This window comes from Salvelinus namaycush, chromosome 11 (genome assembly GCF_016432855.1).
Source record: "Salvelinus namaycush isolate Seneca chromosome 11, SaNama_1.0, whole genome shotgun sequence".
NCBI classification, from domain to species: Eukaryota; Metazoa; Chordata; class Actinopteri; order Salmoniformes; family Salmonidae; genus Salvelinus; species Salvelinus namaycush.
In genome coordinates this window covers 24,644,127-24,660,055 of record NC_052317.1, presented here as the reverse complement: position 1 = coordinate 24,660,055, position 15,929 = coordinate 24,644,127, and the positions used below count along the sequence as shown (strand labels likewise).

The 15,929-nt window shown below is 42.4% G+C and overlaps 1 protein-coding gene across 1 annotated transcript in view; it reads right to left on the bottom strand.

Moving 5' to 3' along the window:
- LOC120055943 (laminin subunit alpha-3-like) overlaps nucleotides 1-15,929 on the bottom strand; it is a 114,170-nt gene that overhangs the window by 75,727 nt on the left and 22,514 nt on the right. The window contains exons 3-9 of the mRNA XM_039004012.1: nucleotides 11,451-11,568; nucleotides 9,982-10,100; nucleotides 9,694-9,864; nucleotides 8,768-8,865; nucleotides 4,315-4,430; nucleotides 2,296-2,414; nucleotides 708-798 (exon numbers count right to left, since the gene is read on the bottom strand). Coding sequence (XP_038859940.1) covers nucleotides 708-798; nucleotides 2,296-2,414; nucleotides 4,315-4,430; nucleotides 8,768-8,865; nucleotides 9,694-9,864; nucleotides 9,982-10,100; nucleotides 11,451-11,568 — 832 coding nt within the window. The remainder of the gene's footprint in view (nucleotides 1-707; nucleotides 799-2,295; nucleotides 2,415-4,314; nucleotides 4,431-8,767; nucleotides 8,866-9,693; nucleotides 9,865-9,981; nucleotides 10,101-11,450; nucleotides 11,569-15,929) is intronic.

Here is a 15,929-nt window from a genome sequence, read left to right as displayed (position 1 = left end):
ATCTGAGGTGCAGTTAACTCTAATGAACTTATCCTCTGCAGCAGAGGTAACTCTGAGTGTTCATTTCCTGTGGCGGTCCTCATGAGAGCCAGTTTCATCATAGCGCTTGATGGTTTTTGCGACTGCACTTGAAGAAACGTTCAAAGTTCTTGACATTTTCTGGATTGACTGACCTTCATGTCTTAAAGTAATAATGGACTGTCGCTATGTTCTGTATACCACCCCTACCTTGTCACAACACAACTGATTGGCTCAAACACATTAAGAAGGAAAGAAATTCCACAAATGAACTTTTAACAAGGCACACCTGTTAATTGAAATGCATTCCAGGTGACTACCTCATGAAGCTGGTTGAGAGAATGTCAAGAGTGTGCAAAGCTGTCATCAAGGCAAAGGGTGGCTACTTCGAAGAATCTCAAATATAAACTATATTTGATTTGTTTAACTCTTGGATACTACATGATTCCATATGTGTTATTTCAAGGTTTTGATGTCTTCACTATTATTCTACAATGTAGAAAATAGTAAAAAATAAAGAAAAACCCTTGAATAAGTAGGTGTGTCCAAACTTTTGACTGGTACTGTACTGCAACTAAATGTGATACGTTCACATCATTAGGCACCTAGGAAAAAAGGAAGACACTACGGCCATAGAGAAAGGAAAAACTGAGAAATACAGTTTGAAGAGAAGGAAGGGTCTCACTCACGTATACAGCCACTGTGAGACTGTGGAGGTACTCCATGGGGTCTGTAGAATCCATCAGCACAAAGCTCACAGTTCACCCCCGCCGTGTTGTGCTAGTGAGAGGGAAATAGACACAGATATCAGACAAACGTCACACAACACACTCCTGTCCTGCTTTGTTTTGGAGGGCAACTAAGGTTCCTCTAAAGCAAGAAGACAAAATGCAAAACTGTTTTCTAAAACTATAGATAAATGTTTGTATCAAGCACACCTTACAGTTGCTAATCTATCTGTTTGCATTTGAGACATGATCTTCTTTCACACTGAGTGTGCATGCATTGTAGATGTTTTAACATGTTTTAACATGCTTCCTGCAAGGGTATTTTAGTCCCAAATGATAATAGTGCATCTCATAATTGTTTTTGAGAAACATTACTTTGTCTTGGGAGATTTAGTCAAAATGAGCTGGCTGACATCTTGTTTGATTTGGAAGACATGCCAACCCCTGCACAGAGAGGGATTTATCTTCATGCCGTTTGCACAAGGAGTTTAATACAGAGAATATCCACCGTGTGTACATTGACTTAAAACTGATCCTTGCTTATTGAAATTTCCATTACAGACCTCCATGCCTGCTCGTAGATCTGGGTCATGTTCATTAGGGCACAACATAGCAAAACGTTTTCCAATGGTACAGAAAAGATCTGTGTTTTTTATTGGACAAATGCTGCTAACAGATCTGTGACCACTTCCTGTTGAACACGGAACGAGAGAGAGCTCGATTTGTTGTTTTGGAAAGTTTTTTGTTTTGAAAGTCTATTGAAAAAGTTTGGTTACTAGCTAGCTACATTTCGAGTCTGGATCCCGCAACGCGGTTGGCATCATGCTAGCTAGCTGCCTATCAAGCTAGCAAGGTTTTCATGAGGGGTTGAACGCAGCCCGGGACGCGGTTAGCCATTGTGGCTGGGACCATGAATTGTCCCGGGCTTGTGGCTGTCTAGACCCCTGCTGTTTGTTGTTGTGACCTACTTGTTGTGTGTATGTACTGACATGTATGTGTAACTGATAGATGCACACACACTACACGTTAATGTTTTTAAATGTATGTAAATTGTAAACTATTTTGTCTGTAATGTCTTTTTCGTTTAATGTCGGACCACAGTAAGACTAGCTGTCGCCTTTGGCGTCGGGTAATGGGGATCCTAATAAATCATATCAAATGGAAGTAGTGCCTAGTTTCACTCCATTCATTCTTCTGTTTTGTGCCTACTGAACACTACCCCTGTTCTCATTCTAGTGTAGGCATACTCCCGGTTCATCTTAAAGAGCACCCACATGCATGCTATACATACCATACAGAATGCCAAATTACAATGTTGCATGTCACGCATAAAATCCAAAAGATGGACATATATTGATGAGGATATCAAAATATAGTCTATGGCGCTTATCTCTCATGCGCGCACACACACACACACACACACACACACACACACACACACACACACACACACACACACACACACACACACACACACACACACACACACACACACACACACACACACACACACACAGGAATCTTTTCGGACTAGAAACGGACTTCATACCTGGCAGTTGATGCACACTCCTCCGCCGTTGTAACTGCCGAAGGTGTCTAAACTTGCTGTCCTCTGCTCCACCTCTGGGTCATAATAACACTCAGTGGCATGTGAATGGCACTGGCAGGCTGTGGGAAAAAACAGAAACAGACACAAACACACAAATCAGAGACACACACGAAACAGACACACAGACAGGTAAGTCAGTACTGTATTGTATATATTATATCTAGTTATTACTATGCGTTCCAAAAAGTGCAACTATAAAGTCTATCAAGCTCAAAACGATTTGTTTTAATGTCGTATAGAGCGGTTTCTTTTTTTAAACAATCTTTATTAAGAGCTGTCATTTTATTGTGAGGAACTACAGTTTTATCAGACTGTTTCTGTTTTGTTCTCTGTTATGTGAGGCTTTTTAACAGGACTGTACTTCCTCTAATTTCTCCTGTAAAACCCCCTCCTAAATCTGCCTGGTTAATGTTTATGAATGGTTAGGGTGCATTTGTAATACATGAGTGTACTGATTGAATTACAGACTTCTCCCTTGCTATCTCTCTTTCGCTCTCTCTTGTTCTGCGGTTGTAGAGTTGCAGGGTCAAGTTTCAGCATCTCCGACTCAGGATCTTGTCAACAGGCCAAGGCAATTTGGAACCAGCTGGCATTGGGACTGACTGGCTGGCTGTATAGAGTACAGCAGTAGTGGCGCTGGGCTAGCTACAGTAGACTGCATACAGTGCAGTTCATCACCACATACCACATGAGTAACGCCCTCAACAGATTGCTGAGGACTCTTCCTAGTTCCAACACCATATCAGGGCATTTAGCACTGAAGCTAACGGTAGAAGAGATGGTGGGAGAATCATAAAGATAAGATATTGCTACCATGGAAAGGAAAAATACATGTATATTAGTGGAATTAACTCTTTAGAAATATCACCAGTTTACCTATTTGCTTATGGCCTTGCCTATACCTAGCAACTTGTTTTTTAAATTATATGAGCAAAAAATATTCAATTTTATTTGGAACGGCAAGCCAGACAAAATTAAACAGGCCTACTTATAAAATGAATATGAGATTGGAGGACAGAAATTATTAAATATTAAAGTATTAGACCTCTCACTAAAGGCTTCAGTCATACAAAAGTTATACTTAAATCCGCACTGGTTCTCCAGCAGATTAGCCAGAATGTCTCATTTCATGTTCAAGAATGGCCTTTTTCCCTTTATTCAGATTACAACCTCTCACTTTCAGTCATTTGAAAATGAAATAATCTCCAAAATATCGCTACTTTTAAAACAAGCCATAGAAAGTTGTTTGCAATTTCAGTTTAATCCACCAGCAAAGACAGAACAAATATTACAACAAATATTATGCTTAAACTCAAATACATTAATTGATTTTTAAAAAAATTGTGAAATGATAGGACTAATAAATAATGCTGGTGGAGTTGTCACATATGCAGCTAACAAAAATATATGGAAATGTCTGCTCTACCCAAAATGACAACCAAATAATTGCAGCATATATATATTCTGTGGCTCTGCTTTCCCATGACACTGAAAAACTCCTTTGTGACAAAACAGAGATAGTCTGTTTTGAATATCGATATACCTAGTTAACAATATCGTGGCATCACAAACCAAACTATGCTGGCTTGGCTATTAGTTCTTTACACGTTGTACTTTTCAGCACAGTTCCAGAAATTATGTATTGTCGTGGATGTGCAAGCAGGGCAGGTCAGTACAGCTTGGTTTGGCTTGGTTTGGCTCAGTAGTGTGAATAGAGAACAGATACAGCAGAGTGAGGGTGGAGCATGGCACTAACGTTGGGACACAGACAGAACAGTCAGAGAACAAAGAGAAGAGGGTGAGGATGGAGACTGACTAAGAGAAGAGGGTGACAATGGAGGGTGACAAAGAGAGGAGATGGAGTGTGACAATGAGAGGAGAGTTGAGGGGAACAAACAGAGGAGGGTGAGGGTGGAGGGTGGCAAAGAAAGGAGAGTGATGGTGGAGGGTGGTACTCACGTTGGCACTCGTTGGGGCTGTCTGTCGTCGCCACCCGCCATGGCTTCTGGTTGAACCCTGGACAGCAACGATCACATGACTCACCACAAGTGTTGTGTTTGCACTCGCACTGCAGCCTAAAGACAGGAGGAGAAAAGAAGAGACATCTGGGTTTCCTGCATCATTCTTTCACATTTATGACTCTCCAAGAACGGCGCCGGAGGGGATGGCTGCCGTTTTACATGCTCCTAACCAACTGTGATATTTTGTAAATTTTTTTGCGTTGATTTTGTACATAATGTTGCTGCTACCATCACTTATGACCAAAAATAACTTCTGGACATTAGCACAGCAATTACTCACCTCGAACTGGACGAAGAAGATTTTTCTTTAACGAGTCTGACACGAAGGATATACTGCTTTCTCTGGAACAGGCCCAAATCAACATCATTTGCGTGAAGAAAATACAGAGAAAAAGGGGGCGGAGGTCGGCTGCCTTCTGAGAATTCGTAGGAGAGTAAGTAAACCCCCTCTCCGTCAGTCCTATTAGCCAACGTGCAATCATTGGATAACAAAATGGATGAGCTCCGATTAAGGATATCCTACCAACGGGACATTAAAAACGGTAATATCTTATGTTTCACCGAGTCGTGGCTGAACGACAACATGTATAACATACAGCTGGCAGGGTTTTCGGTCCATCGGCAAGACAGAACAGCTTCCTCCGGTAAGACAAGGGGTGGAGGTCTGTGTCTATTTGTAAATAACAGCTGGTGCACCAAATCTAATATTAAGGAAGTCTCGGTGCACGAAATCTAATATTAAGGAAGTCTCGATGTTTTGCTCACCTGGGGCAGAGTATCTCATGATATGCTGTAGACCACACTATTTACCAAGGGAGTTTTCATCTATATTTTTCGTAGTTGTCTATTTACCACCACAAACCGATGCTGGAACTAAGACGGCACTCAACAAGCTGTATAGGGCCAGAAGCAAACAGGAAATTCTCATCCAGAGGCGGTGCTCCTAGTGGCCGGGGACTTTAATGCAGGGAAACTTAAATCTGTTTTACCTCATTTCTACTAGCATGTTAAATGTGTCACGCCCTGATCTGTTTCACCTGTCCTTGTGATTGTCTCCACCCCCTCCAGGTGTCGCTGATTTTCCCAAGTGTATTTATCCCTGTGTTTCTTGGCTCTCTGTGACAGTTCGTCTTGTATGTTTCCAAGTCATCCAGCGTTTTTCCCATTCTCCTGCTTTTTGCATTTCTTCTTTTTCTAGTCCTTCCGGTTTTGACCCTTGCCTGTTTCTGGACGTTGTACCCGCCTGCCTGACCATTCTGCCTGCCTTACCACGAGCCTGTCTGCCACTCTGTACCTCCTGGACTCTGATCTGGTTTTGACCTTTTGCCTGTCCACGACCATTCTCTTGCCTACTCCTTTTGGATTAATAAACATTGTAAGACTCCAACCATCTGCCTCCTGTGTCTGCATCTGGGTCTCGCCTTGTGTCATGATAAATGTGCAACAAGAGGAAGACAAAAAAAAAAATGGAGACCACCGTTACTCCACACACAGAGATGCGTACAAAGCTCTTCCTCGCCCTCCATTTGGGAAATCTGACCATAACGCTATCCTCCTGATTCCTGCTTACAAGCGAAAACTAAAGCAGGAAGTACCAGTGACTCCCTCAATAAGGAAGTGGTCAGAGGACTCAGATGCTAAGCTACAGGACTGTTTTGCTAGCACAGACAGGAATACGTTTCGGGATTCTTCCGATGGCATTGAGGAGTACACCACAACAGTCACTGGCTTCATCAATAAGTGCATTGATGACGTTGTCCCCAGTGACCGTACGTACATACCCCAACCAAAAGCCATGGATTACAGGCAACATCCGCACTGAGCTATATGATAGAGCTGCCGCATTCAAGGAGCGGGACACTAACTCGGACGCTTATAAGAAATCCCGCTATGCTCTCCGACGGACAATCATACAGGCAAAGCAACAAAACAGGACTAAAATCGAATCGTACTACACCGGCTCCGATGCTTGTCGGATGTGGCAGGGCTTGAAAACTATTATGGACTACAAAGGGAAACACAGCCGCGAGCTGCCCAGTGACACGAGCCTACCAGACGAGCAAAATAACTTCTCTGCTTGCTTCGAGGCAAGCAACACTGAAGCATGCATGAGAACATCAGATGTTCTGGATGACTGTGTGATCACGCTCACCGTAGCCGATGTGAGTAGGACCTTTAAACTGGTCAACATTCACAAGGCCGCAGGGCCAGACAGATTACCAGGATGTGTACTCTGAGCATGCACTGACAAGTGTCATTTTCAACCTGTCCCTGACCGAGTCTGTAATACCAACATGTTTCAATGTACTCCCTGTTCACCCATGACTGCATGGCCAAGCACGACTCTAACACCATCATTAAGTTTGCCAACGACACAACAGTGTGATCACAGACAGCTTACAGTGAGGAGGTCAGAGACCTGGCAGTGTGGTGCCAGGATAACAACCTCTCCCTCAACGTGATCAAGACAAAGGAGATGATTGTGGACTACAGAAAAAGGAGGACCGAGCTCGTCCCCATTCTCATCAACGGGGCTGTAGAGGAGCAGGTTGAGAGCTTCAAGTTCCTTGGTGTCCACATCATCAACAAACTAACATGGTCCAAACACACCAAGACATTCGGGAAGAGGGCATGACAACGCCTAGTCCCCCTCAGGAGACTGAAAAGATTTGTCATGGGTCCTCAAATCCTCAAAAAGGTCTACAGCTGCACCATCGAGATCATCCTAACTGGTTGCATCACCGCCTGGTATGGTAACTGCTCGACCTCCAACCGCAAGACACTACAGAGAGTAGTGCGTATGGCCCAGTACATCAATGGGGCCAAGCTTCCTGCCATCCAAGACCTCTATACCAGGCAGAGTCAGAGGAAGGCACAAAAAATTGCCAAGGACTCCAGCCACACTAGTCATTGACTGTCCTCTCTGCTACCACACGGCAAGCGGTAGCAGAGTGCCAAGTCTAGGACAAAAAGGCTTCTTAACAGCTTCTACCCCCAAGCCATAAGACTCTTGAACAGTTAATGAAATGGCTACCCGGACTATTTGCATTGTCCCCACCCTACCCTCCATTTTACGCTGCTGCTACTCTCTGTTTATTATCCATGCATAGTCACTTTACTTCTACCTACATTTACATATTACCTCAATTACCTCAACTAACCGGTGCCCCCGCACATTGACTGTACATGAACCCCCTGTATATAGCTACTGCTACTGTTATTTTATTGTTGCTCCTTTCGTAAAACTGCATTCACTGTTGTATTCAGATCATGTGAAAATAAAATGTAATTTAATTTTGAAAAGAGGATGTCATGTAGCCTACCTGTATATAATCAATATAGAGCATCTCTACTCAAAAGCATCTTCATGCAGTGTAAGGTGTAAAACAGTAAAATAACTTCCAAAGTGAGTGAAGCCAATACAATGGATAGATCAGTTGTCACTGTCAAACTACAGTATGATGTCATTAACCCTTATTGTTTTTCATTGCCGATAAAATACATCACCTCTATAACAACATCATCTTGGCCTCTTGCCAATGGTTTACGCCACACTTACAATTACTACTAATCAGTATAACTAAAATAACCTGTTGCCTTTTTACAATGGCAATGCCAGGAAACAAACAGATGAGGTCATTTCCTTTCTATCAAACCACCAACTATCTCTTCAATCTCAGACACAGATGCTCTAAATTACACCAACAATTTGTTCAGTTGTAATCTCATCCCATACATTCCAGAAAACCAACTGACTGAACACAACACATCCATTCAAACCTGTAAATGATGAATAAACAATCTACAAAAGAAGAGTTTATCATTCTGGATTACTCAATGAATCCTCTCCTCTTTCTTTTGGGAAATGTTTGCATACATAATAGGCGTATTACAGTGAATGAATGATAGACAAATAATTAAATTGTAAGCATCAACAATAAGAAACTAAGTTAAAAATAAACAATGTGTTATGTCCGTCGTTAGAAGGAGATCAAGGTGCAGCGTGGTAAGTGTACATCTTTCTTTATTAAGATGAACACCAACAAAACAACAAAATAATAAACGAACGTAACGTTCTGCAGGCTAAACAGTAACTATGCAAAAACAAGATCCCACAAACTAGGGTGGAAAACATGCTGCCTAAGTATGATTCTCAATCAGAGACAACGATAGACAGCTGCCTCTGATTGGGAACCATACCCGGCCAACAAAGAAATAGAAAACTAGAATGCCCACCCAAATCACACCCTGACCTAACCAAATAGAGTAAAAAGGCTCTCTATAAAAAGGCTCTCTAAGGTCAGGGCATGACACAATGTTTAAGCTAGTCAAAAACAAGGGCATAGGCTTACAAATGTTACAGGTAAAGATAAGAAAAGGGCTCAACTCACCGATTCGGGTTGCCTTGGTTACGTCCCCCACACACCTGTGCATGGCCGTGACAAACGCAGCGTCCCCCGACACTGATGTCTTTGATGCTGTAGTAATACTGTCAACAACACAGAGAGGGAACAACACCGTCAGAATATTGTAGCAGAACCAAAACAATCAGCTCTATTTGAAACACTACATATCAACCTCACCTAAACATACCCAGCCATTTTCTGGCACCGCAGCTGTCAGATTGGGTTAACTGGTTTTTAGTCATGGTCTAGGCCACAGACCCTCACTAGCATCATTTAAGATGCATTTATACAGGTACAGTACCAGTCAAACATTTGGACACGCCTTCTCATTCCAGGGTAACCAAAAAATGTCTTCACTATTATTCTACAATGTAGAAAATAATAAAATAAAGAAAAACCCTGGAATGAGTAGGTGTGTCAAACGTTTTGACTGGTACTGTACACACACACACACACACACAACACACACACACACACACACACACACACACACACACACACACACACACACACACACACACACACACACACACACACACACACACACACACACACACACACACACACACACACACACACACACTTATACTCCGGACATTGCTCGTCCTAATATTGATATATTTCTTAATTCCTCTTTTTTAATTGCATTTGTATGTATTGTTGTGAATTGTTAGAAATTACTGCACTGTTGGAACTAGGAACACAAGCATTTCGCTACATTTGATTTGATGAGGCAGCAGGTAGGCTGCATATAACAGGTTGGTGTGAGACAATGTCATTGTGTTTTGTACTCTGCTGACGATGCATCCCTTGTTGAGTTGAGCTGAGCTGTACTGAACTGAACTGAATTGATCTGAACTGTAATGAACTGAATTGGGTGCCTGTCCTGCTGTTGTGCGACTCAGTCTCACCCTGCGTGTGACAGTGGGGTCCCTCTGGGCCTTGGAGATGAGGTGCCCCAACAGAGTGCTGGTCCTGAGGAAGTGCAGGCGGATGTTCGTGGCTTTGGTGAAATCTTTCAGCACTGGAGAATAGCTGAAGTTCTTAGAGCCCGGGCGACCGTTGACCAGGGACACCACAATCTGGACAACAACACAACATCACTCAGACATCAATATCCCCATCAATCTACAGAAGTAGTAGTCTTTAGGTACATTTCACAGGATTCAGCAATTCCCATTCCCAATTCAGTTTCTCACCTCTCCGTTCTCCAATGGGACAGTTTTAGAGTACTCTGTGGTGCAGATCTGGTCGTCATCTCCAACTATGCGTCCATTCGGTTGTTTGCCAAACCTCTCAATGCACTCCCTTTCAGAATCTGATATCAAGAACACAAAGAGTGGTCTGTCAAATACACAGGAGGTTGGTGGCCCCTTAATTGGAAGGAGGACGGGCTCATAGTAATTGATGGAACGGAATATATGGAATGGTATCGAGCTCAAACACAATGTTTCCATGTGTTTTTATACCATTCCATTGACTCCATTCCAGTCATTAATATGAGCTGTCCTCCCCTCAGCAGCCTCCTGTGGTCAAATACCATAATCTCTCTATCAGGGGCCCACCGTGACAGGCCTTGGTGGTTATTTGTCTAAAATACTTTCTTCATCAAATTCTTCATCTGCATCTTTTGCCTCTGATATTATCCATCACTATAAGAAGAAAGCATGTAGCCTTGTCTGAGCCGGAACGGCCCATAGGGCAGGAGTCTATATCCTGTTTCTGTAGCATGAGGCAGCTTGATGTACAAGTACACTCCCTGGAGAGGACGCTAGTCTATTGCAGGGCCTTGATTGTAACCCTGAATCGAAATTGGAATGTTGAACAGTGACAAATCGTTGCCCTTTTTGTGAAGATACATCTACTGAATACCAAGAATCAAGACTATTTAATAAATAGAGACAGGAGTGTATAAATCTTCGAGAGAGAGAAAATCCTAAAATGAAATTCAAAAGGAGAGAAACAGCTGTTTCTGCTGGGAAGGTGTGTGTGCTCACACAGGTGCCTCACAGGGACTGGACATGTCTTCCCTTTGAGAGCAGGCTGGTGAGTCTGTGTAGGCCAGGGGGCGGCATATAGGAGAGACTAGGCCTACTGACTGGATCATAGATGCATCATAAGTCACTCATAAACCAAGCTCTTTGCCCTCATGGTTAAGTATTAGTATTACAGCTCTGTAGAACAGCAGGTTTTGGGCTTCACAAATCTTTTACGAAAACATTTCGTCACAATATGAGATTTTCATCTGTGTGGTAATGTTTTCCAGTTCCCTCTAGTCTGCATTAAGCAGCAACACATCTGAATTTCAAGGTATATGAAAAAACATGTACTGGACGATAGGGCATCTTCATGATCCAATAATGCTGTTTTCAACTGTTTCAAAAGCTTCCAAGTTAGGGCGGCAGGTAGCCTAGCCTGGGCCAGTAATCAAAAGGTTGCTGGTTCGAATCCCAGAGCCAACTAGGTGAGAAATCTGACGATGTGCCTTTGAGCAAATTACTTAACCCTAATTGATCCTGTAAGTCTCTCTGGATAAGAGCGTCTGCTAAATGACTCAAATGTAATTGTCAGTTCTGCCCAACCAAGAGCCTTGAAAAGCACAAGCATAATACACAAATGTGTATACTGTGCACATGGTGTGAATTTGAAAATAAACAGCAACACTTACGAGCAAAGTACTGCCATGAAGCGTATGTTTTCCCATGGTCCAGGGAGCGCTCCAGGACCCACAGGTCAGGCCGCGGGGCGTTGGCAAACTTGATCAGGACGTAGGCCACATGGAAGAGCTGAAAACAAGATTAACACAAAGAGTACAGCAGTGTGAAACAAAGGGCTACAAACAAGTTGTTAATGGATTCTGGCAGTAGAAGTTGTTGGTTCAAAACGCTGTGGTTTCCTGTGCCTTGGTCCACTATCACCAGCTCAGTCTTGGCAGACGGCTCAGCCTCAGACAATACTCCATTTCCTTTCACGTGAAGGCTAGAGCACAATCACTTCAACAACAATATTCTACTCGACCTGTACCTCCTTCGGCTAGCGAAAACCACCACAGCCTAATGCCCTGAAATCTGCTGGCTTAGCCGTTGGGCATTGGGTCAAACGTTCTAATCAAATTCTGTGTCTGCTTTCCTTCCTTTTTAATAACAGTTGACTTGAAACTTGTATTTCTCATATCACAACCATGTGGCCCTCAAGTGCTCATATAGTATGGTACAGTAAAATACAACCATTGGAAATTATAGAGGCTCAATGAGACCTGTGTTGGGGGTGGATGGAACTGCTGCAGGTGCTTCTGAAGCACCCATCCTCCATGCCCTCTGGAGAGAGATTTCTCCCTTCAAAAAACACAGGCTTTACAAGAGCACCGGATGATGATGATTGTTCCCCAGTGTACACTACCCTTTCTCTACGACCCTCACGGCTGTTTCCACACTCAATGTTCCTCTCTCGCCATCATCATCATCAGGGCTCAAGAGTGGGTTGCTTCAGTTCCATTACATAGAATTGAAAAGCTGCTTTTTTTCAACAGTCAATGCCATCTTTGTGGTGGTTGCCATGGAGCTTGCACGGCTCGGAATTAGAACTTATGACATCAGACCACACAGACGTGGCAATTGCAATGTAAACAAACAAACACACCTGACCACCCCACCCTCACTTTTCTGCTTTTAAGGCTGCAAGCTGAAATTATTTCCAAAAGATTTCATTATTAGCAGAGATCCATTATTAGCAGAGAGAAACATAAAAGAGCATGCACACATGAGCTTGACATACTGCATGAAAACTGTATCTAACAAAGAACATGATCTTCAAAAAGAATGGCCCTGCTTTAAAACTGTCTGCTTTTGGCAGAGTTGAAAAGGATAAAGGCAGGCCCACACTAGTCGGGGATACTTCAGAGTCTTCAAAACCCCAGCATGCTTTTGTGATTGGAGTTCAAGTTCTCCGTCTCCCCTTGTCTCTCCTTGCACGAGGAAGAGCTGTGCTAATAGTGATATCAAAGCAAAGCAAACTCTTGGCCGAGGAGTCTGAGACTTGTCAACCAGGCTCCACAATTAACTTGGAAGGATTGCATCCCCCCACCTTGAGAAATGACCAGTAGTTCATTTGGCTTTGATTGATCTGAGGATGGTTCAGGGGGTCAGATAGTATGTTCTTGTCTTGTCAAGTCAACACACAAAAACCATTACAGAACACTCCAAGCAGCTGGTCAAAACCTCTGCTTTCAACAAGTAGCCTAGATAAGTGTGCAAAGATCTAAGTTTAGAAGCAAAATGAATGAGTGGAAGTCTTAAAGACAATGATTTGTGAGCAATTTTATAGCTCTTGTCTTAACCCTGTTGGCAAACACCCTGTTCTGACCTCTATTGCTCATGGGAGTGTCTCAAAGCTAATCAGAGAACACTTCCACCACCATGCTACAGGATGCACAAGGAACAAAAAAATATAATCTGAGATTCTGAGTACACAAACAAAACGTAGGCTGCATATTGTCAGACCTAAAAACAGACACAAGGCAAAGTCTTGGCTGAGAGCTGAGAGGTTGCTATCAATAGACTGGGTTTGTTGAAGAGGAAGGAGCAGGAAGATGTTCGTTCACACGTGTTGGGATGCGATGATGGTGGGACTGGGGTGGGGGGGTGGGGGGGGGGGGGGGGGTATCCAGAGACGTGCCGACTGGCATGTGGGCCTGTTTCAGATTCCTGCCATGCCGTCACATTTCTCCCCCCTCTTCCCCCATGTCACCATGCCAGGGCATGCCACTGCTTTCAGGAACCTGTCCCTGACAAGTGGCACACAACAGCGACAATCTTCTAGGCCAGAGGAACGCAGCTCACACATAAAACAGAGACCAAACAGATAAATTAGTGAGAATAAAAATACCCGCCACAAACTGATTCTCTAGTAACGACCTATGAAATATCCCTAAAGTCCAACAAAAATCACAAAATGATGTAATCAAAAATAAATAAAAAAGTGAACTCTCCTTTCTTTGTACAGGTATAAAACATGAATTACTTCATAGAATAAAAGCAAATCCAGTCTGTGGATTGGCATCAGGGTTGGGCTCAATTCAGAATTTTGGAATTGAATCACAGAATCAGTAGGCTATTAAACAAACATTCAAACAGAAGCAGGATCGGTCTTATTTCTGTAGAGAGATATATATATGAATGATTTATAAAGCCAGGGACATTTAACAGTTAGGCTATTGATTATAGACATAATTAAGTTGGCGTTTCCTTTCTCCTCAATTTTTTTTGACAATTAAGTGCTGTTTTCTCATCTCCTAACTCCGCTGCTGCCTGCGACACATAGTTCTCAAAACCAATATGCTGGTTAACTTTGCTAATATGCACATACTGTAGCAACATGGTCTAGGAAAAGGCACCAATTCAACAGCACACTGATGTGTTTCAGTACCGCGGACAGCGACCGCTATCCAACGTGGGAGAAACGCATGTTATAAAATAATAGCATTTTTTATTAGTGTTGCATCATTGTTCTTACGTAATATAACCCTATACAACTTCAGTAGCACATGTCTTAGTGATGGACTGTGCCATCCCCATGACCTCCACAATGGATTAGTCCACTAAGACTGGCATGAATCAGACAGGTGTCTTGTACTAAAGAAATCTCGGTCGACCAACAGCCTATCGACCAAACAATCAAACAGTCAACCAATGAGGTATAAAGAACTCAAGTCTGACCATTGCTTTTTAGATAATCTACTCGCGTTCGCATATGCCAATTCATCGACTGTCTATAAACGGGTTGCATTCGGTTTTGACAGACCAACATCGCATTCGTGTCATCACGTCATCCAAAAACATGGCAGACATTGGGTGAATATAAAATGTTAATGTCTTTGGCTGAGTGATGAAGAAAAAAAAACTGCCTCAGCAACAACTATTTGAATTATTATGTATTATTGGTGCACAAAGATTACAACTAAAATGTCTTATTAGGAATTTTCTAATCTGACTTCTCTATGTGTCATCTATGGAAATAGTCTTTCTGAGCCAGTCATCACTTAAACTGCAGTACCGAAGCAAGACTGTAGGAGCAGTTGAAACCGTGCCTCTCGACCGGAACCCTGGCCCCTTGCATTCAACCAGAGATGAAGAGGCGAAGCGAGAGGGGAAACTCAGTCCAAAATCTGTCTCCTCCAGCATGTGGTGTTTTTTAGTTTTTCACCCACCAAGCAATCAGGTTGTGTTTTGAAGTCATTGAGAGAGTGTTGAATTTAGTCAACAAAAAACACTATGGTTTATTTGCAACATGAGGCTAATTTGATAGAATAGGAGTTTCGTAAGACTTAGGTTGTGACGAGTGTACTGATATAAGTAGGACACGTGACATCCCGCAGACGTTGATAAAAAACACTTTATATTGGAGTTGCGCCTGGGGTTGTGCCTGTTGTTCACAGGCCTATCTGCCCTCTCAATGGCTAGAATTGTCCCACCTGATCTCACCTCCTCCCAATGAGGACATGTATTTCCATTGTTAGAGCGGCCACTCGAACATCTGGTCAATCAATATAATGGATAATCTGTGATTCATGAGTTGAAATTCAATTTAAACTGGCCACACCCCACAGGATGTAGAATTTGAATATGAGTTTGAGTGACGGGAAGTAGAATTTAACTCTAGAAATTCCACTCAGTCATAGAACATGAGCGTTTCATTAAATCTGACAGGACACACTTTCAGATACCAAAGAATATATAACTTTCTCTGAAAACAATGTTCATGTATACTCTTTTAACCTCAGTGCTTAGAATAGCAAATTATATTTCCACCAACCATGTCATTTGTTTTGCTTCTTTTTGAAGGCCTCAGGGTCAACTTGAGGATGTTATGCATTCTGAAAAAAGTGATTAATGAAATATAATAACTTTGAAAAATCGCATACAGGTTTTGCTTTACTTGATCATTCAGTTTGCCCTGAAAATCAATTGTTTTAACAATAGTTTATATGCATGTACAGTACCAGTCAAAATGTTGGACACATCTACTCAATCAAGAGTTTTTCTTTATTTTTACTATTTTCTACATTGTAGAATAATAATGAAGACATCAACATTATGAAATAACACATATGGAATCATGTAGTAACCAAAAAAAGTGTTAAACAAATCAA